Below are 22,581 nucleotides of genomic sequence, written 5' to 3'. Positions count from 1 at the left end.
TTAAGGGTGCTGGACCAGGCTGAGGCCAAGGGGTTCGATACGAGTCAGAGGGTCTCGGGGGAAGTCAGGGGCTCTCCTCCCCCCAGGGTCTGGGGGGCAGGAGCTGTGGGAGGGCACTTTGGGGGACACCGCAGTCCCAAAGTGGCCTGGGAGATTAGTGGGGGGCCGAGAGCAGCCCGCTCTGCTTCCCTCACCCCGACCCCAGCCATGTTGCTTGAGGGAGGGGGCTTGGGGGAAGGAATCCCCCACACACACACACTCACCAGCAGCGGCAGAAGAGAAGCAACCTGGCCCCAGCCTGCTCCATCCACTCCACCAGCTCCCAGCCGCAGTGCTTCACTTCCAGCCACAGGTGAGTGCAGGGGAAGTCCTTTCCCCAACCTCCCTGCACTCACTGGCAGCAGGAAGCAGAGCGCCGTGGCTGGGAACTGGCCAGGTGGAGTGGACTGGGGCCAGGCTGCTCCGCTTCCCGCACTGCCAGTAAACGTTTGGCGGGGGGGGGGTGGATAGGAGTCGGAGCAGTCAGAGGACAGGGCGATGGGGTAGGAGGTAAGGTCCTGGGGTGATTAAGGAGGGGGATCTCTGCAGGGGGCAGTCGGGGAACAAGGACTGGGGAGGGGGTGGGGGGAGGCAAAGTAAGTTTGATATAACGCGGTCTCACCTATAACGCGGTGAGATTTTTTTGTCTCCCGAGGACTGTTATATCAAGGTAGAGGTGTATTTAGCTTAGGTAATTTTTTGCAAAATGCACATTCTCCTCCACTAGCTAATGCATATTAAAATACAAATTTCCTTTTTCACACTAGAATTTCTTAAAACATGTTAGTTAAAAGATGTTAATACATTTTAAGGCCAAAAGGGACTATATATTATCATCTAGTCTGACTGCCGGCATCTTTTAGTTAATACATTTTAAAAACGCACCTTACACCCTAGTCCAGACAAGCCCTTCAAATAAAACAAGAGTTGTATTGTCTGTAGGTGTGTCATAGAATCATAAAAATGTAGGGGTGGAAGGGACCTCAAGAGGTTTAGTCCATTCCCCAGGGCTGAGGCAGGACCAAGGAAAACTAGGCCATCCCTGGCAGGTGTTTCTTAAAACCCTTCCACGATGGGAATTCCCCCTGTGTGTGTGTGCACGTGCACAAATACAATTAAAGAATAATGCCAGTCTGGCTGTACGTCATCGCACTGTCATTCTCTTGAGCAGTTTTGATAACATTTGCCCTGCTGCTTTATCCGTGTCACCAGAACCCTGGGATGGAATGACAGCCCCATTATTCTCAGTCGAGTGTGTTTTTATTAATATCTGAGTATATTTCTATTATTTTCCCATACAATCCATGGCTTTTGTTTGCTGCTCTTCACCCAACCCTTGACATACAAATGAAATCGTTCGCTGGTTTGCACTTTAATTCTTGGGCTTAATCTAAAGAATGCTTTTGAGCTCTTAGTCACCACAGTTCTGTGCTTTGTATGTAATGTATTGGGAAGAAAATAAGATTGTTCCTTTGTCTAAAGTGGCTTTCCTAGTCCTCTCCAGCCCCGCTACTGCCGAGAGAGGTTTGAATACAGTGAAGCTACTTCTGGCACCAAAGTTGGTGTGATAAATCTGTTCAAAGAACAAGACAGATTTTCAAAAGATTTCAGCACCCCAGTGCTTCCACTGGCGCACCTAAATGAAACAACCAGATTTCCATTGCTCTCCAAGGGAAGGAGCTGGGCACTCAGCAATTTTGAAAATATGGCCCTAGTCCTCCGTATGTGGGGTGAAATACAGCCGCCCTTCTAAAGGAGGGAACCTTCCTCACGGGCAGGATCTTTACTGCACAAATAGGTCCATGTTTCGTAACTGGTCTTAGCTCCTTTTACTGGTTGTGGGCGATGCTTTTACACGTTGGCTGAGGAATTGCTCTTCCCCAGCCCGGATTCCTTGATGCTATGCAGTCTAAATTTGTGGAGTCACATGGTTCCTTGCCAACAGAGTGGGGTCCTCCCCGGGATTATCAATAGCAAAGAGGAGGTGCTGAGCTGTCCCAGAGCAAGTCCTTATCCAATAAGAAAAGAGTACAGGTCAACTCAATGCCTCATACATTTTATTCTCCTTCCACAGACTCCTGACCTCCCACCATACAAATGAGGGACAAGTGGGGATTGGACAGTGTGTGGGACATGGGGCCAGATTTTCCAAGGTGGCTAAGCACCTAAAAATGTAGATGAGCACTAGTAGAATCTACAGAAGCAGGTTAGGTGTCTAACTCACATAGATATTTTGTATACCTTGCTAGGCTCCCATCTGATCGTTAGGTACCTAAATACCCTTGACAATCTGACTCAGGGCACTTTTTGCCTCAAGCTTTGATTTCAGTGGCAGCCCAGATTGGTATGGAAGGTAGCTACCATCTGCCTGCTCAGTGGTCTCTCTAATGGATTGGTGGGTCTCAGTCCATTTCCCGGAGGACAGATGTCCACATTATAAAGGAACTCCCCACCACCACCACCAAATCTCCAACTGGTTCTTTTGCTGGCACTTAGAGCAGAGAGGCCAGTTATTGAATGGGTATGGACTCCTCCCTCCCCCAACCTTAAAGGTGAGCTCCTCCATGTCAGAATTAAACCCTGTGAGCAGTGGGAAGCTGACACTGCTGCCTTGTTCCATGGCCAAAAAGGATTTCAGCCGCCAAGGCTGCTCACCAGTCCGGCACCTCCAGCAGCACAGAATTCAGACACATCTATAAAGAGGGCTGAAGCCAGGCAGCTGCTACATTTGCAATCTCTTGGCTGATCCAGAATGTCTCAACTGAAATGATGCAGAATCTTCTGTCTTTGTAAAGATGCACAAGTAGAGACCATGATCAGCTAAAAGATTCCAGGATTATTGTTAATATCTTAACCCTTCCTGGCTTTCTAAATTAGAAAGAGACTTTCATGCTGGAGCAAACTCAGAAACGAGCATGCGTGCCCTTGGCTGGCATTTCCCTGCATTCCCACTAGGAGGTTGCTTGTGTGTTTTAAGCATTGTCTCCTTCATGGCCCAGCTTCTCCTGGATCATGCAGCTGAAGTCAAAGCCCTGTGCTTCTGCCATCAGTTGGAAATGACTGTGATTCTTCACGATGGGGTCAGGCAAGGTTTGCAGATGAACCTTCTGCTTGAACCCATCTTTTCACTGGCTACACAGACTCTGTCAGACGTCGCTAGAAGCACAGGGAGGCATTTGAGAGTCGCACGACTGCAGACGAAATAACTAGGTTTTGTTTGCTGATTTTCCACTGTTCACTGCTGAATGGGCTCTGAACTTAGAAAAAGACCCATCTCAATAAGTAGATGGCAAAGCTTCATATATGTGATCCTGTATCCAGGACCTAGTTAGATGTGATTAGCAATCTGGTTCAGTGTGTGTGAATTCCCTTGTTACAAAATGCACAGTTCACATATTTTTGAGCATGGTATATTAATCTTGTTTTCCCTTTATAAAATTAGGCAATGTTCTGTGAAGACTTATGCATATACTTAACTTTACACAAGCAAGAGGTCAAGAGAAGCTATTTCAACTGCTTACAATGTAAAGCAAGTCTTTGCAGGATGGAGGCCTTAATTAGCAACTGGCATCTCATCCCTTCCTCCCCCGTTCCCCCCTCCCTCCCCAAAATCGGACAGTGGTAATTTTTCATTAAAAAGTATAGGCAGAAGTATGCAGGGAATGAGAGAGGTGGATCGCTGTGTCTGTTATGTATTTGAGAGGTTCCCCCGGAAGGAAAACGCCTTCCGTCATACCTTTTTAATCTAAAAATTCAGTTAACAAGAACCCTGTCTGTATAAAAGGCAAACGTGTTTTTATAAAAAAACAACTCCTCTCAAAATCCTATTTGAAGTTGCATATTGAGAACAGATGCAGCTTATCCTGCGCTGCTAAAGGAACCATAAATTCTTCAGGTTGGTTTGCACTGTCATCGGGCCCTGTAGGTGCAGAGAAGGGACTCTGCCCACAGTCAGCATAGCCTTTTTACAAGCTCCTGCTTGTACCATGTGGTGATTAACCGAGGCTTTGCTGTTCCTCTCGCTGATAAACATACAGCACAAGGATGATCTCCCAGCAAATGTCTGTTTATAAAGACAGCGCTGTCGCATGGCATTAACTGTCCTGCTTGAGCAAGGCACTGCCTGGCACTGTTGCCTAGCGACGCTGCCCGATCTTGGAGAAACTGACATTGGTTTAGACTTGCTCACAGAGAAGTGGCTGGAGCTGCTACCTGGGGATGGAAGGGAATTGGAAATGACACTTGCTCTCCAGTGTGTGTGTGTATCCTGAAGTCTGTGTTAATAGAAACAGAGGCAGAAAGATTCAAATGACAGTCCAAGCCCCAGCACGCTTGGCTTCTGTTGTTACTGCTTTGGATTGTTATAAGTGGTTGAGTCACCTGATGGCTTCTGTGTTCAGTGATCTTATGACGAGCTTCCCAAGACAGCAAAAGCAGGAGACTGGGAGTTCTAACCCCAGCTCTGTCTTTCTGTGTGATCTTGGACAGGCATCACCTTGGACCACTCAGCTCCAGTTTTCCTGTCTGGAAACAACACGCTTGGCCGAATTAGCAATTCTCTCGCATCTTCAAGGCTTGCTGCTAGTAAGAGACCAATAAATGCTTCTCAGCAGGTCCACACTTTAGACTCAAGGGCCCGATTGCGATCAGATTCAGTGCCCCTGCTGGGGGTCAGAGCCTTTAGTTTGCACTGACAGAATCCAGGCTGTCAAGGTGCCAATCTCGTGCAAGGATGCGCCTCGCCCTTTGTGTAGCAACCATCATTAATGTCACTGGAGCGAAGGTATGGGAAGCTATAGTGCCGGTACTCTGCCACTGTGTGTGCTTTGAACCTGCACACTCCCAGATGTAAGGATTTAAACGTGACCCATTCCATTCCACATGGGAAGCGAATCTACCCCAAAGTTGCAACTAATATGTAGTTGATGTTCCTTTCAGACAGGACCAACTGCCCAATGTGGCATCCCCACCGTTAGTAGATATTTGCCTTTTGGGTCCTCTGCAGGTTTTTCTGTGTGGCAATCTGCTTAGGCTGTGCAAGAAACAAGTGTGCTGGTTGAATCCTGATCTCTGGGAGGGGCCTGTCTGTGCCCAGCGCAATCGTCAGCTGATATGGCTTGTAACAGAGCCCCTCTGTGCCTGTTCTGGCTCCATTTGCGCTTAGGAGCAGACTCTTTTGCACTGCATTTTTTCCTAATCCCGGGGGCCCTTCGTATGGGGGAGGAGGAGAAATAGGGAGTGAGGGGTTTTAACTCAGGAATTCATTAGTTACTTGCCTCTCCTAGTTTCCATAGTAACCAAGGAAGAGAGGAGAACCCAAACCTGACTGGCTGGGTAGTTAGTTGCATGAACCCGGCCCATCCTCTGCAAATCACTGTTCCAGAGCCTTCAGGGGTTAGTCCAGGTGCTGGTCTTCACGGAGTAAAGCCTGAACTCAATGTTCCCATGCTGTGGGGAGAGCCACTCCGCTCTTCAGGGGTAATCAATTCTGCAGCAACTCAGCTGCGGCCCCCACCTGCTGGCTAAGTGGAAGACGAAAGGCAGCTGCTCCAGGGCGAGATCGCAGCATGAGAAGTCAGACCCCATCCCTGCTCTCTGCTGTATGGATTGAAGCTCAGATGCTCCTTTTTTGACCCCCCTGCTCCAGCACTGACTTAATCGCTTCCATTCTTTAAACAAAACCTTTGTGTGGCACTCTGGAGTTTAGTGTTCATGAATGTGGGTGACGGAAGGCGCTGGCTGGTCAGGTAACACTCCCTACATGGATGGTGTACTGTCCTGCCACCACGCCATCCCTTGTCATGTCGTGAGCCTTCTGGGCCAGTGCCCACTGCCTGCCTACCTGCCTTCAGGTTTATTTGCCACTGGTTCCAAAGGGCACGCTGGGTCTTCCCAGCTGCTTGCAGCCAAGTTTGTGTTTTCCTCTCCATCTTCCTGGTTGCTGTGGAAAGTATAAGCTACTGGCCAGGGTTCGACACAGCCCAGCCCGTTCGTTCCCCACACATGCACCCATCCTCACCTGTAGGAGGAACTGGCACAAGGGAGCTGTTGAATTATGAGGTTGGAAAAAGACACTGTTGAGTTTCCCTTCTGCTCTCTCTAGTGGGCGAGTTGAAAATGCCATGCTCTCATCAGCCGAGTGCCTTCAGCTCACCTGTGTGGTAAACACTTGTAAGAGTTTTGGAGCAAAGGAGGGAGCAGGGTTTTCAAAATGGGCATCAGAAGACTCCCCCAGCATGTATTGCTTGAGGAGTGTCTATCTCCCTTTTGCTCAGGAAGGTAATTCTGTGGCAATTCAGGCCACATCCTTGTTCATCCCTTTCCTGAATTTCCTGAGCCTGTGAATAATTGCGCCCTCAGCTAATATGCAGCAGAGGGACCATGTGGTCTAGTGATTGGAGCAAAAGGACTGGCAGCCTAGCGCAGCTTGAGTTCCAGTCCCACTTTGTGCCAACATCTTCAAGCCAACTGTGAGTTGGTTAGAACACAAGAACCACCTGGTGAACTGATAGATAGAACATCAGCTGAACTTACCACCGTAAGCCAGGAAATTACCCCAGGAGCCCACAGTCAGGAGTGGCTGGGACCTCAAGGGATGTTTGCGGTTATCTCAAGAATCCCCTGACTATCAAAAGCTAGGAGCGGACAAGATGGGTGGATCACTCCAAAATTACCCTGTTCTGGACATTGCCCCCGAAGCTCCCGTACTAGCCACTGTTGGAGAGAGGATGCTGGGCAGGAATGGAGCATGGTCTTGACCCAGTATGGCCACTCTTCCATTATTGTGTACTGAACTTGCTTTCCTAGGTCAGCAGGCTGTGTGGCTTTAGGAATGAGACTTACAGGGGCACTGCTCATATCTTGGCCTATGTGGCCCAGAGTTTCTTCCCTCTGGCCTCAGAAAGACCATAGCCAGCCCCTCCCTTAAATTGGGTTTTGGCTTCCACAGGCCATCAGTGTGGGCCATTGATTTGGATGCTGTATATTATGGATCCCTGCTGCTGCTGCTGTTTCTCTGTAAGATGCCTGAGAAATAGGTGTCATGGTTACAGCCGTATATTTATGTGCAGGTAAAATCATACTTCTCTCCCGAGTGCTACAGTCACAAATTGTATAAAAACCTCATCCCGGCCGCACTGCTGGGGGGGCAGACAGGAAAGGCGTTTTCTCTCGCCCGCTAAGTCACTGAAAAGGGTTTGGATTCAGGGTGCAGAGAATTGTGTTAAGTTGAGATTTACGCAGTGATCTCAGTTGTTCTTACCTAGCGGCATCCTCTGGCTCGGAAGTGCAGGGCACAATGTCCAAAATCAGCCTGTCCAAGTTCTGGGCCTTTTTTTAGGAATCTGCAGCACACGGAAAGGACCCGGGCCTTGCCTAGAGTAATGTGATCGTGGAGGTGGGAGTGTGACCCCTGAGGGAGACCCAAATCCACAGGGAGGTCTCCAGGGAGATGGAGCACTTATGACCAAATCTGCTCTTGCCTCATTCTCCAATGTGCACTTTCCCCCGTAGACTCACTGTCTCGTGCAGCTGCCAGTTCTTCGTCTGTGCACTCGTGCTCTTCGTACACTGCTTAGCACGATGGGCCCGTGGTCTGTGACTAGGGCTCCTAGGTTCTAGGATAACACAGATGACATTTGGGGGTGTAGTTCTGTGTGTCTGGTGTGCACACTTGATTTAATAGAGGTGTTTTTCTATTTGAAGACACTGTTTCCAGTAAGCTGCAGAACAACAATGTTTACACCATTGCCAAGAGGAATGTGGAAGGCCAGGACATGCTCTACCAGTCTCTGAAGCTGACCAACGGCATCTGGATCTTGGCTGAGCTACGTATCCAGCCTGGGAACCCGAATTACACAGTAAGACCCTTCGGCTTTCGGCGGGGCTGGTGCGGGGGGCGGGGGGGAAAAGGAGAGGCCACACATCCTTTCCTAAGCTATCTCAGATCTGAGCCTGCTTCTTCCCAGCATGCTCATTTGGGGCAGGGCCTGTTAATTTCAATGCCAAAGGAAATCCCTGCTGAGCTGGGGGGAGTTGGGAAACCACTGACATAGCTATATTAGTGACCTGCTGAGCTAGCTTAATGCTGACAGAGCAGCAGGCATTTATTGGCCGAGATCGTTACCACTCGAATTAGCCAAGAGAAATCAACACAAAAGCATTGCCAGAATTGTCCCCAACCCCCACCTTTCCGCCTCCCCCTCTAGTAAACAGACCAGATTTATGCCATGCTGAGCTGTTGAAGCAGAGACCAGCTGTCCAGATTTCGGAGATTTCCTTGGCCTGTCGTCTGTGGCAGCCACTCAGAGGCAAGAACACTGCTTGTCCCACACGCCGCATGTAGCTACTTCCTTTAACTGTCCTGCCTCCCTACTGCTTATTGTTTTAGATTCTCCTCGCTGCTGATGGAGTCTCTCTCCTGGTTTGAGAATCTTAAGGCACACCCCGGGGGGCCCTCTGTGTGGAAAGAAAATTAAAATATTTGAAAATGTACTACCGAGAAGGGAGCTTGGCTTTGTGTTAAGCTCCCTCTTTCTACAGTAGGCTCTGATTTGCGAGCTGGTCTGCTGTTGCGAATTGACGGCTTGGTGGTTGGCATTGCCCTTAAGGGAAAGCACCTCTCAAGGTTATTGACGTACGCCCGCCAAATACCACTGGCATTATCTTGGTTTAGTGTGGTATGAATTCCGATCCTGAGGGATAGGACTGTCAGGAGTGTACAGGTCCCGCATTAAACATTGGTGCAAGTCTATTAATCAGACTGCTAAGAAGTAAGCATTCATAAGGGTGGGGTCCCATTTATCTTCTGTTGCTCATTTCCACAATTCTGTCACAAAATCTTCTAGCTTTTCCTACATGAGTGGGAGTGTGCCTTCGCAGAACTCAGTGCCTTGGTGGTAAATAGCTTTGGGGGACAGCAACTGGGACTAAATATTTGAAGTTGTTCGTAAATTTTAAAAAAACAAAACCTGGTATCCTGGAAAACACAATGGTAACCTGTGCTAACACGGTATGGCTCTTTGTCACCCCCTTGAGGTTTGAGTCTGTTGCTGCAGCAGAGTTAAGGCACATGGTCTTTTAGCTTTAACTAAATAGAGGCTCATGCATTGAGATCCACAGGGCCCTGGGTTCGGTCTTCAGTCAACCCAGCTCAAGGCGCACAATCGTTAGGGCAGAAGAACTTGAACGGTGGGGGTGGAAAAATGTTACCTGTCCTTGCCTACCTATGTTAGGCCAGACTGACTCTCTATTAGACATCTATGTGCAGCACCACTAGTGCGTGTGGCACCTTGCAGGGCAGGTGATGCATCATGGCAGCCTCGCTGTGTATTAGACTGGGTGGAGTCTGGATCCAGTGCAGTGAAATGGATCCTGAGGGATTAACAAATGAGCTAGTAGAGATGGGCTGTGTGTTATCTGCTGCTTTCTTACACTAACCTCGGCTTCATGTCTCTCCTAGCTGTCCCTGAAGTGCCGGGCTCCTGAAGTGTCTCAGTACATCTACCAGGTCTACGACAGCATTTTGAAAAACTAACAGCATGGGTCCATGTCTCACTCCGCAGAGGGAGGAAGGGAGACTCCGGATAGTCCCGTTATCGGTGCAGGCAAAGAACTCTAACTGGAAGCAGCTGTATTCATGTGTAGGATTTCAGACAGATGCACCAAAAAACCAAGGTAGCGATTAGTATCCACATGCTAATAATAATATAGGGAACAACTGTTTGATATTTTTAGCGTCCATGGAAACTTTGTAACCACTGCTTCAACCACTCCCATGTCCCCCCAGTGCCACTGTTCTGTTGTTCTTTCTTGTGGGCTTTTCCATCTCGTGCCAATGTTTAGCGTTTTCTAAACCGCGTTAGGCGTAGTTGATATTTTGTAATATATGGCTCGTTTAAAACCCGAAAAAGACAAGTCTCTTGTTCATTAAAACAAGGCAAAGGCATCATGGAAACACAAACTGCACTTTATTATTTTATATTTTTTATATGTTTGGGGGCTTTTTTTTGTATTGTAACCAGATGAAAAAAAGGGGAAAAAAACCAGTTCTGGAGTAGTGAAAACATCCAAGGGAATGCAGGTGAGCTAGGACTAGCATAGACTTGAGGAGCCAGTGATATGTGGAGAGAACCAGATCGGACCCAAGATGCATCTGCTTGGGTTGGATGGGGTTTTGGGTCGTACTTGTGCTGTGGGCCTCGATGCGCATCCCAAAAATCCGTGCCTCAGCTATCTTGCCTGGTTGATGTCCTGGGGTTTGGAAGTGGGTCTTCATTGCATGGGGAAGCAGGAGCTTGGCAGGGTCTGGTTTGATAATGGGGCAGCAGATGGCAAAACGAGGAAGGAAACAGCAGGTCTGACTCCTGGGATACAAGGCTCTTGGCAGAGCATGGGGTGCAGGCATTACCTTTTTTATCTCTTTCCTGCTCATTCCGTGTCTTCCTGCAGCAGCTTGTCTGCCTTCCTCCCGCTGGATCAGCTTCAGCTAGCTGAGTTGGGTTCTGCCTGGCTCTGACTGCTGTCCAGGCTGAAGGGCCTGTGCGGTAAATCTGAATCTGCCTACAGTTCTCTGGGAGCATCCTCGAGCACTTGCCTGCTGAGGTGTGAGTGCAAAAGCTGGAGGACACTGCAGCATCTGGTTATGCGCTTTGGGTTAAATTCGCTGGAGGAGTCCAAGCCCCTCCTCGACCCCCTTACACCTGCGGTCACTGGCACTGCTGGGCAAGTTGCCCCTGGCTTTGGAAAGCCTTTTCGTCCGGAGTCCTGGAAAGCTTGCCATCAAAAGTTGCTGAGGAGGAAGCACCTTTTATACAGGGGTGCAAAAGAGAGTTGCAGAGAAGTTAACTAGGAGTCGCAGCTCACCTCCCCCCCACTTGTGACACCCAAAATATTTAGTGATGGGGGAGAGTCTTGAGTGCAATCTCCTGCCCCGTAAACCCTCAGCTCCAGATGACCCTGTGGCTGCAGGGGCCAGTGGTTGCTGTACATGAGGTGATCTCACAGGCTCGTTCCCTCCATCTCCAGTCACCAGAGCTGGACTTTCTGTGCGAAAGGCAATAGACAGAGGGTCATTTGGGTTCCTAGTGTCTGAAACTCACTGGCTTGGGGACACAGGCTCCCTTACTCCTCTCTGCTGCAGCTCCTGCTCAAGCAGCAGGCTCCCAGGGTGGAGGGCGGCTGTTTGGGCTTCCTGACAGCCAGGGAGTTTCTCTGTCACAGGCATGGTACTGGAACAGACACCATGAACGGTGAAACAAAAGCAGGGATAGCAGCTGGCTTGGCTCTATCCCTCAGTCCATCTACATAGCTGGATGTGTCAACCCAGCCCCAGAACAGCTTCTGCAGTCCCCACTGCTCTCAGCTGATGCTTGGCACAGCACTTCCCCCAGGAGTGAAGCGACCCCCTTAATGGGACCACATACAACCCTCCGCCTGTGCTCTTGAACCCCAAGACGGGGCGGGGATCACCTGTGTGATGCATGTGAATCTGGGGATAGAGAACTGGACTGTAATGGTGGACCTGGAGAATAAGGGGAAAGGGAAGGGGCTAGCGAGGGTAGGCCAGGTCGCGGGCAGGATGAAATGTGGTTCCGTGGCAGGGAGACTCGGCTTGAAGCCAGTTCTCACCCAGGGAAGCGAGTGAAGATTAGGAGCAACTGCATCCTTTGCTGTATGAGCTGGGCTGCGTCCTCGGTGCAGAGATTGTTCGGCAGCATGAATCCTGGCTGGGCAGAAGGCGGGACAGAGTTATAGAAACCGGGCACGTGAGCATGCACCAGCTTGGCTGTTTGGTTAGTTGTCTAAAGCCCTGAGGATAGCTGGGCTGCGAGCAGTAATTGATAAAGTGCCAGGTGCGCGGAGGCGGGTGCCTCTCTTTAGCCGCCCCTCGAAGCCAAGCTAGGAAGCAGCACCTGGCCTCTCGTAAGTTTCCACCTTGGAGTTCAGCTGTGTGCATGGGAGGGGATGGGCAGAGCAAGCCCGAGTCCTGCCGAGATGTGAGGGGTCAGCAAGGGAAATCCCTGTTCTCTCTGCCAAGGGACAGCAGATTCTGCCCAGCGCCCCATATTCCCCTGGCTGTGGTGCTGGCTAATAGAGATTGCTGCTCAGTGAGCCTGCACCAGATTAGGTCACTGACCTGGGAGAAGTGGTGGAGGATCCCTGGGAATAGTGGCACGAGTCTTGCTCAGTTAAACCCTCTGTAAAGCCTGAACACGGGAAAGCATTAAACAAAACCCTGAGCAAATCCCTTGCCTGCCCGGAACTCCTTTCCCCCGCGGTGTCTGTGCGTCTCTTCTGGGCCTGTGCTGTGTGTGTGTGTCTGCATGCCGTGAAGCGTGGGCTGTGGGAAGGGGAGCCGGAGGGCAGGCAAGGAGCATTGCTCAATGTTGATGCCATTCCATTGTATCGCATATCCACTCTGATGTGTTCACTTTTTGGTAACGCTTTATCTTCTGTCCTTGTCAATAAACTTGTCATTTACACGAACGCCCAGCTGTGGTGTGCCTCTGTTTGGGAAGGGGGCTGGCAGGGCACAGCTGGTTGGGGGCTGGAGGATGCAGCAGGAGCAGCTGCTAACTCTCCTGAGAAGCACTGGCATCCTTGCCAGGTGACCTATGGACCAGAGACCCCCGTTTCTGTCCATCTCTGACCTTGAACGTGCTCAGATGCCCCACGCTGGTCAGAAGCAGAGCAGGTGCCGTGTGACTAGAGATTTATTTATGATAATTTCTCCTGTCACCCAAAATAAAACCCTGCTCTGTTCCCTGGCTGCTAATGTTCCGTAACACCCGTACCAGCAAACATACATTTCCCTCCTCCTTCACTTCTATGCTTGGCATTATTTATTGTGTGCATTACAATAGTACCCGGAGGCTGCTGCCACCATCAGGGCCCCCTTATGCCAAGTCTTCACACACACGATGAGAATGTCTTTACCCTCAAGAGCTTTCAGTCTAAATATACTGGGCAGATGAAGGGCAGGAGGGAAACTGAGGCACAGAGTGGGGAGGTGATGTCTGAGATCAGTGGGAGAGCTAAGAACAGAACTGACTCCCACTCCATTGTCCTGGAGCTACTAGATGGTGATGTTATCCTCAACTTTATCATTTGCTAGTTAAATTACAATGCGCTATTGATTTTGCTGTGCAGCTTTGAGGCTCCCACTCACCTTCAGCTTCAGGTGCTCTGCACTTAAATCACTGACTCAGAACCTGGGCAGGGTGGCGAGGTTAAAATAAAGAACATCAGGCACGTGGCTGGATCAAGCAGGAGGAGATGAGTGGACTTTCCCCTCGTCCTTTGGGAGTCTCAGCAGATCAAAGCATCAGTTCAGAAGGAGGCGCTGACCATGAATGGATCCAATCCTGTACTTGGCAAGTTACTGCGCTGAGCCCACAGCATCCCAGCATTGCCAGCTTTGGTGCTGGTTAGTGGTTTTCTTAAAAGCCCCAGTTTCTGGAGTCATGTGAGAATCTCAGCTTTCATTGAACGTAAGAGCAAGTTCCTCGCCCACATGGGAAAAAGCCTCTTGAACAGGATGTCCCCTGAAGGAGCCCCTAAGCCTTGGCTTTTTGCAGGCCTGACTCTGAATCTTTGAAGCCTGGGGTTTGTCAGCGAGCGGCCCCTGTATCATGCCCCAATGCTGAGTCAGCCCCGGCCTGGGAGAGGAGGACAGAACTCAAAAGCGAAGCAGCCAGCGTGTTGTGGGTGGAAGGTGGCTGTAAAAGGAAGACGTGGGCCCAATACCAGACCAGTGCCATGGGAGGTGGGGAGACCTAGGTACCCGAGATTAGCCACAGCAGCCTGAGCCCTGTAATATGAAACCCTGCCGAGTAAGGGTACGTCTACCTGCAAGAGAAAACCTGTGGCAGCGAGCCTTAGAGCCAGGCAGATGATTCACGTTCGTGCTACGGGGCTAAATATAGCTATGTAGATGTTGGAGCTCGGGGTGGAGCCCGGGCTCTGAAATCTGGGACGGGGGAGAGTTTCTGAGCCCGCACCCCTGCATCAACATGGTTATTTTTAACCCTGTAGCGTGAGCCTGTGTCAACTGACCAGAGCCATGCCTAATGAACCCCCTTCCATTCACTCCCTTCTGTAGCAGCTGCTCCATTGAAATCTGCCTTCAGTCTTGCTTTCCACCATGTCAAAGCGTATTCAAGCACTTTATCACCTTCCGCTAGTGAGTTGGTGTTACCGATGCTTTCTGAGTGGGAGGGCCTCACTCCGTAGCCATAGTAAGAGAGAACCAAGCCCCAAAGAGATTAAGTGATTTGCCCAGGGTTACACAAGGGAGTCTGTAGCAGAGCTGGGAAGTGAACCAACCTCTCCTGAATCCTGCTGTCTCCTTACCATGTTCCTCATTACACACAGCTGACGCATGGGCTCATGAGTTCCCCTGTCATCAGCTCTTCCTCACTCCGTGGCACCAAGCAGTTTATCAAAATAAACCGTGCAGACATTTGGCTAAGTTTCTTACAGTAACTACATGTCCAAATGAAGCTTAATGGCCCAATTTCTCCGTGTCGCACGGCTGATGAAATACATGAAGGCTGGGAATGACTCTTCCCCCATCAGAAAATTGTGCCTCAAGAGAGTCTCTTCCTGACGTTCTGGGCTGCTCAATCAGTGTTTTATTACTAGGTGCACCTCATGGTGTGATTGGGCACTGATTGGTCAGGCCTGTGGTTAGCTTTATTTGTGTGTAACTTAGGCCAAATCATTCTTAGCTGAGCCAACCCTTCTGGGATCCCAGAGGAGGTAGACTTCCTCCACTCTAGCTAATCCTTGCTGGTTGCCTCCCTTTACCGTGCACTGGGGAGAGGGGAAGAAGTGGCATAGTAGGCAGGAGCCATTAGCCCACATATGTACCATTGGGGATAGCTCAGTGGTTTGAGCATTGGCCTGCTAAACCCAGGGTTTTGAGTTCAATCCTTGCTGAGGCCCTTTAGGGATCTGGGGCAAAAATCTGTCAGGGGGTTGGACTAGATATCTCCTGAGATTCTATTTATTCAGAGACCCAATGGCTAATTTGGGGTGCTTTCACCTTGATTCCTACCTTTGAACTTCTCTTCCCGTTGCTAAGCTGCTGCTCTGAGAGGCCAAGGGATAGCGGTGGCAGTTAAGAGTCATAAATGATGTGGGAGAAGCTGCTTTCAGGTGTCACTTTCAAGCTCTCTCTTTCATAAGCACAGGGGCCCAGATCCTCAAAGGTATTTTGGCCTCTAACTCCCACTGAGAATCTGGGCCCAGGCATGTTGTCTAGTGGTGAGTCATTCCTGGGTAGGCCATTGACTTGCCATCCAGCCTAATCTCACTTAGCATCTGTCCCTCAGCATGCTCCATCTCTAAATACTAATGCTTTGCCTTTTTCTCGTAACAACATAAGACTGGCCCTATTGGGACAGACCAAGGGTCCATCTAGCCCAGTGCCCTGTCTTCCGACAGTGGCCAATACCAGGTGCCCCAGAGGGAATGAAAAGAACAGGTGACCATCAAACGATCCATCCCCTGTCGCCCATTCTCAGCTTCATGCCCCCCAAACTAACATCTCTGGGGAAGGACTGGGAAAAAATCAGTTGTTTTAAAAAAAAAATGGAATAACTTGGGGGAAAATAAATTTTCCATGAAAATTTTCATTTTCAATAAAAAGGCATTTTTGTGTCAAAAGCACTTGAAATGAAAACATTTGACCCATTCTTGTTATTAGATGTTTGTTGCAATTATAAAATTAAATGGGATTCTGTCTGTGTATTTGTCCAGGATATAATTGACACGACTTCAGTAGCCCCAGCCTCCGTGATTGTGGTACTGGTCCCATTTTACAGAGATGGAAATGGAGTTAGAGAGATTAAGTGACTTTGCTGAGGTCGTAGGTTCAGTTGCACAGGGCTTCTGGCTCCACCCCCTACTCTAACCATTCGGCAAGGCTCTCTAATGGATATAAGACAAGGTTTGGGGTAGCAAGAGTTAGTTGGGAGTATTGGGAGGTCTTTGGCCGAAAGAACTCAACACTATGGGACCAACCCTAGTCCCATTGCTCCACGCAGTAGGGAGATCATGGCAGCAGTACCTAGAGCTAACAGTCCCTGCAACCTTGCTGCTGCCCTGCTGTGTCAGCAGGTGCAAGCTGTCTGCCTTTCTGGGTCTCGCCTGCTCTTTGTTGGCCAGGGTGGTGAGGTGGGAGCCCCCTGTGTTCTCCTGACAGACTGTTCCTGGAGCCCTACCCCTGGGAGAGAGTCATCAGGCAAGGAGGGCAGCTGCTTGTATTTCGCACCCATGACAATGGAAGAGAGCAGGGAGGTGAGCTGAAATGCGTTACCTGGAAACCAGTCAGGATGAGCCACTTTGCCTCAGAGCTCACAAACCCCAGTCCTTCCCCATCCATGGCTCTGCTGGACTCCTGCCACTTCCGTGTCCATATTCCAGCACCCTAGGCTTGGCCGTTACGGGACAGGAGCCAGCCTACCAGTTAATCCATATAGCCCCTGCTCTCAAGCAGAGCTGCCCTGTGCATTCCTTCCACCCTCAATCCAGCCATGCAGATGTTAACAGCGAGGCATATTTAGCACATCTCAGTGGGGCAGCTCAGCTGCAAAGGGGCTCTAAAGGGAGTCAGCATAACATGATCAAAGATTTCCCTCATCTACTGAGCTAGCAACGCTCCTCTGCTCCAAATCCCTCCGAGGGAAAGAGCAGCTGGCTCGCCTGCTGCTTCCACATTTTCCCTCTCGATGACACGGGGAAGGGGCAGCAGGTTCTGATCCGGGTGCATGGGTCTGGGACAGCGCAGGGGCTGGCCAGCTGCTGCAAGACTCATTTCCTCACCGTTGACTGATCAAACCACTATCCCCTCAAGATCAAATCCTGTCAGACCAACCTAACAGCTTCCTTTGACAGGGTAATAAGCCTAGTGGAGAAGGAGGAAGCAGTAGGCGTGCTATATCTTGACTTTAGTAAGACTTTTGATACGGTCTCACATGATCTTCTCATACGCAAACTAGGGAATTACAACCTAGATGGAGCTACTATCAGGTGCGTGTATAACTGATAGGAAAACTGTTCCCAGAGAGTAGTTATCAGTGGGTCACAATCATGCTGGAAGGGCATAACGAGTGGGGTCCCACAGGGATCAGTTCTGGGTCTAGTGCTGTCCAATATCTTCATCAGTGATTTAGCTAACGGCATAGAAAGTGCACTTACAAAGTTTGCAGACGATACCAAGCTGGGAGGGTTTGCAAGTGCTTTGGAGGATAGGATTAAAATTCAAAATGATCTGGACAAACTGGAGAAATGGTCTGAAGTAACTAGGATGAAATTCAATAAGGACAAATACAAAGTACTTCACTTAGGCAGGAACAATCAGTTGCACACATACAAAATGGGAACTGACTGCCTAGGAAGGAGTATGGCAGAAATGGAGTTGGGGGTCATAGTGGACCACAAGCTAAATATGAGTCAACAGTGTAACGCTTGCCAAAAAAAGCAAACATCATTCTGGGCTGTATTAGCAGGAGTGTTGTAAGCAAGACACGAGAAGTCATTCTTCTACTCAGCACTAATTAGGCCTCAACTGGAGTATTGTATCTAGTTCTGGGCACCACATTTCAGGAAAGATGTGGACAAATTGGAGCCAGTCCAGAGGAGAGCAACAAAAATGATTAAAGGTCTAGAAAACATGAGGAAAGATTGGAAAAACTGGGTTCGTTTAGCCTCGGGAAGAGAAGACTGAGAGGGGACATAAATCTTCAGGTACGTAAAAGGTTGTTATAAAGAGGAGGGTGACAAATTGTTCTCCACTGAGGACAGGACAAGAAGCAGAGAGTTTAAATTGCAGCAAAGGACATTTAAGTTAGACATTAGGGTAGTTAAGCAAATTAACCAAGGGAGGCTGTGGATTCTTCATCACTGGAGGTTTTTAAGAGCAGGTTAGACAAACACCTGTCAGGGTGGTCTAGAAGATAATGCTTCATCTTGCCTCAGTGCAGGGGGCTGGTCTAGATGACCTCTCAAGGTCCCTTCCAGTCCTACATTTCTATGATTCTATAATTCCACCCTTCTACACTGGCTGCCAGTTGCACCCAGATGTACAAGCTGAAGGGGAAACGAAAGAGAAGCAGAAATCCAAGCCAGCCCATCTGTTGGCTCCTTCCCCACCGCCTGGCACCGAAGGCTGGCTTTTGCTGCAAGCAGGGGGGAAGCAGGTGTGTGTGGCTGCCCCGCACGGCTGGGAGCTGAGGGACAGTGCTTCTATTTTGAGCTCTGCTGTGAGATGGTGCCTCTGGGTTTTTCAGACACAGACGCAGGAAGTGGGAGGGGCCAGAGAGGCTGATTCCCAGGCAAGGGAGCATTTTAGCTGAACAAAAACAAGCAGCCCAGTTCTTAGAGGGGCCGAGTGGTGGTCAGTCCCACTGAAGTCAATTGGGGCTGCGGCTGCTAGACACTGATAGAGATGATCCCCCCATAAAGTTTTAGCACTTATGCAAGTCTCTATGCCTCAGCTCCTTCTCTATCCCCTACCTTACAGGGACGCTGGGCGTGTGATGCGCACTAGGGGTCACATACCTGCCTAGATGGATAAAAGGAAAGACTTTTATACACAGCATGTGTTTAGCCGGTGGAACTCACTGCTCCAAGATGTCCTGGAAGCAAGAGCATAGCAGGATTGTAAAAAAAAAGGTTGGACATTTCTCTGGAGAACACAAAGGCCCACGGTGACGAGACAAACGAAAAGGTGTATAAGAGATGTAAATCCTCACACTTCAACCTCTAACTGCCTAGGGTTAGGGAGAGACTGGCCAGGTGACCCCATAACTGTCCAAAGGGTTTCTGGCACTGTTCCCTGAAGCCACTGGCACTGCCTAGTGTCTGAGAGGGGAGGGTGGACTAGATGAGCCGGTCTGGTAGTACCTGTGTGCCATTCCCTCTCTGAGGCCATGCACCATGCAAGCTCCCTCTCCCTCAGATCCCAGTTTGATCCAAACAGTGAGTTAGCCTGTCCCAGCCTGGTGACTCGATTCTGTGACTTCCTTCCTCTAGCTGCCTGGCCTGACCTCCCCAGTGTGTCAGAGCAGATTGTAAGCTCCCGGGGGCAGGGACTGTATCTTTACTTGCAGTGCCAAGGGCCACACGCACGCTGTACACAGGCTAATTGTTTTTGGGATGCTCTCAAATGATGGAAAATACGCAGCACACTTGCAAAAAGACACCGGCAGGCCTGGAGGAAGCTCAGGACTCTGGGGGCTGCGTTTTTAGGCACCACTGGGACTGAACTGCCCTTAGAAGAGATTTTAGAGCAGTGTTCAGTGCAGGTCTAGCACTGATTGTTGCAGACCTCTCTTCTTCCTTCTCACAGGCTGGGTTTCCAGACAGGCTCGGAGAAGGGAGCTGGCAATGGGATGGGGAGTCCCCGTGCTGCCCCTGCTTAGAATTCCAGCGGCCACAGCCAGCGCGTGGTAGGAAAGCAGAGCCTGAGTATGCCGGATGATCGCGGGAGAAAGACAAACTGTTTCCTTGTGCAGAAGCCCTCAGGGAAGCACGATGGAAAATCAGAAGGCTGGTGTCTGGAGCTTGCATCCCTGCTTCGCTCACACGCCACAACAAAGCGAACGTGGCTGTGCGGGACGGGATTCACCGTGGTGAAGCACTGCGGGGAGGAAATTGGCAATGGATGCTGATGAGACAAAGCTCCAGGTGCTAATCAGGGCACTCGCAAGGGGAGAGTCTGAGCCCTAAGGCAAGTGTGATGTGCCAACCCTGGCTCTAGGAAAGGCTTTTCTATCCTGGCTAGCTGGGCCGCTCTCACTTGGTTTGCAGAGGGTGGACCCAAAGGCAGCTATGACTCTCCATAGGCCTATCGCAAGCTTGCCCCTGTGGGGAGGAAGAGACCTTCTGCATGGGACAGGCAGCTTCACAGTAATTCCCACCTAGCTGCTGCTTCCCTCGTGGACCTGTTCCCTTTTGACTAACACACTGGCTCATCCGCTCGGAAGGCCAATTCTTCCCGCCTCCGTCTTCCTCCGCCCCAAAGTTACGGGGCTTGGGGCAGGGCCAGCGCGATGACTGACTAGCAAGTTCAGGGGTAAACTGGCCCCATGCTTGGCAAGACAAGGGTCTCCTTGCCATGGGGCTGGGGCAGATCATCCCATTGCTGAGGAAACAGCTGGTTTCCAGAGGTGCTGAGCACCGCAACTCTCACTCCTCTGTGTCTGGAAGGAAGAGGAGCCTTGGGGCGAGGAAGGGGCAAGGTGAGGCCATGTAGGTCCATTGCAGCTGGGTGGCCTATGACCAGGCCTCCCCCTTTCCAGCTGGCAGCCCTGACAGAGCATGCTCTGAGAGGTGGGCACATGCCAGCTCTGTGGAGCAAGGCCCAGCTGTTAGTTCTGTTTGTACAGCACCTAACACAGTAGGGTCCTGGCCCACATCTGAGGCTCTGAGGTGCTGTGATAATACTAAGGTCCAGTGCCTCTGTCCTCAGGGAGCCATGAAGAGCTGTCACCCACATGGCAAGCATGACACAGCTGGTGAAGGGCTCTGCTGGCCATGGTGGGCGGCGGGGGGGGGGGTGACACACTCGTGGCAGGTGCAGGCAGCATGGGCCTGTGGGTGGGGCATGGGGCGGGAGGTCAGGAGACCTGGGGGTCTAAGCAGCTCTGCTGGTGACCTGGGACAAGACACCTCCCTTCCCTGTACCTCTGTTCCTCCTCTCACCCTTTATTCAGAGGGTGTGTTCTTCAGGGCAGGGCCCATCTCTTGCTACGTGTGTGTACAGCACCAAGCACACTGAGCCCTCATTTTGCTTCGGAGCCTCCTGGAGCTACAGCAACACACTGAAATGAAAGTGCCAGGCCCACGATAGGGCCCTTAATGCAACTGCTTTCCTGCTGTGCTTCTGCGAAGCTATTTCATGTAGGCAGGAAATGAGCTTAGAGGAGTCTGTCTGGCACCTGGCAGTGGGTGTGAGACGCCCTTGCAGCTGTTAAAGTCAGCACTCTCCCTTCCTTTCCATCCCTTGTGCTCAGGCAGAAACTTCTAGCTCTGCCCTATCTCTCCCTCTTGTTCCCTCCTTCTCATGGAATCTAACTTTTCTAGCCAAGCTTTTATAACCTCCCTTGAAATTTTGCCCTGTGCCCACAATGGACACAGGAATCTGGGCAGAGTACCAGCCCCCTGCTGAAATGGTCGGGTCTGATGCAGAGAGAGATTAAATGACTTGCCCAAGGAGTCTGTGGCAAAGCCAAAAGCTGAGTCCAAGGCCAGGGCCATCCCTTTTCTTTCTGGAGAAGACCTGGTGCCAGGAGTTCCTGAGATCCTTGTTTGTAAGTGTCTTGTTTTAGTGGAGTTAGGAAGAGGATTCCCAAGCAACTGGAAATAAGGGCAATCCAAGTCTTTTTCCCCCTGTGTTAAAATTTCTTTTATAACGAAAACTGCTGCAAGTGGCCAACCTCTCTGTGGGTATTATTAAAGCCTCCAGAAATAGACACGGATTCCCAGTGCAGACAGGAATGGAGCCTGAATTTTCCTGGAAAGCATCAGAAAGGTTTATACGAGCTAGCATGCAAAGATGGTCACTGACTGGCCGCGTCCCACTCATACTGCAGGGCACTGACACCGGGGACGGTGTTTGATTTACTGTGGAAGCTGTGCTTAGGCAATATATAAGAATAACAGAGTATACGAGATGCAGGAGAACGGCTACTGTACGCGGCTAGGGCCAGGCCAGCCCCTACACATGTCAGCCAGCACTGGATCAGACCTCTCCAGAGCTGTCAGCTGAGGAACTTGCCCTGATTAATTAAGCTTCATAACAGCTTTGGGAATTAGCCAAATGTTAACTCAGAGTCTCTGACAGTCTAGATATGATGTGGGACAAAGGTGCCTTTTCCATCACCTTTCGCAGCTCCGATCCCAGGATGAGTGCTGCCTGGTCCCAGCCGTAATGTTAAGCAACATGAATCTGCTCTATGTTCCACAAGGGCTGTGGGCAGCTGGGCACAGGGAGGTCCCAACCCCACCCCCTTTCCCTGGCTACACCCCTATGCAGAAGACAGGCTGGGATAGCAGTTACCGGAGGTTTGGATGTACAAATGTAGTTGTGAAATTGTGTATTTCACCTGGTGTGTTGGCTCCACACTCCTTTGAAAATGTGGCTTTCAAGGCCTGATTTCGAGCCCTCCCTCCTCACGACTCCATATGTGCACCCACAACTTTGCACCTGTGCCCTTCATTGGATATGCACGCCTTTGGGGCATTAACCCCCTCACCCGCTCGTCCTACCGCTTGTCAGCGCCAATGTATTTGTGCACAGATGCAAACGCCTGCAGCATTGCATGCGCCACAGCGCGTGCCGTGCACAGCACGCACCAGCAGAGCCCGGCGTGAGCCCTTCCCTGAAAATCAGGCCCAAACCATCTCATGCCACTAAGAAATAAATGAAGGGTCCCGGTTCTTTCCCCAGAACCATGCCCAATTCCGCATCAGGGAGAAACCATGATCCATGGCACGGCCGGGATTGTACGGGGGGAGAACCGAGGCACAACTTCT

At 50.4% G+C, this 22,581-nt stretch overlaps 1 protein-coding gene across 4 annotated transcripts in view; it reads left to right on the top strand.

Moving 5' to 3' along the window:
• The window catches only part of AP2B1 (adaptor related protein complex 2 subunit beta 1), a 99,407-nt gene extending 86,882 nt beyond the window's left edge, over nucleotides 1–12,525 (top strand). For all 4 annotated transcript variants that reach the window (XM_030537090.1, XM_030537089.1, XM_030537087.1 and 1 more), the window contains 2 exons: nucleotides 7,744–7,898; nucleotides 9,500–12,525. In XM_030537090.1, the coding sequence (XP_030392950.1) occupies nucleotides 7,744–7,898; nucleotides 9,500–9,574 (230 nt within the window). In that variant the 3' untranslated portion in view covers nucleotides 9,575–12,525. The remainder of the gene's footprint in view (nucleotides 1–7,743; nucleotides 7,899–9,499) is intronic.
• The last annotated feature ends 10,056 nt before the right edge of the window (nucleotides 12,526–22,581 follow it).

The sequence above is a fragment of the Gopherus evgoodei genome, chromosome 17, assembly GCF_007399415.2.
Source record: "Gopherus evgoodei ecotype Sinaloan lineage chromosome 17, rGopEvg1_v1.p, whole genome shotgun sequence".
In the NCBI taxonomy this organism is placed as follows: Eukaryota; Metazoa; Chordata; order Testudines; family Testudinidae; genus Gopherus; species Gopherus evgoodei.
The sequence above is the reverse complement of the archived record's forward strand: the minus strand, read 5'-3'. Positions and strand labels throughout refer to the sequence as shown.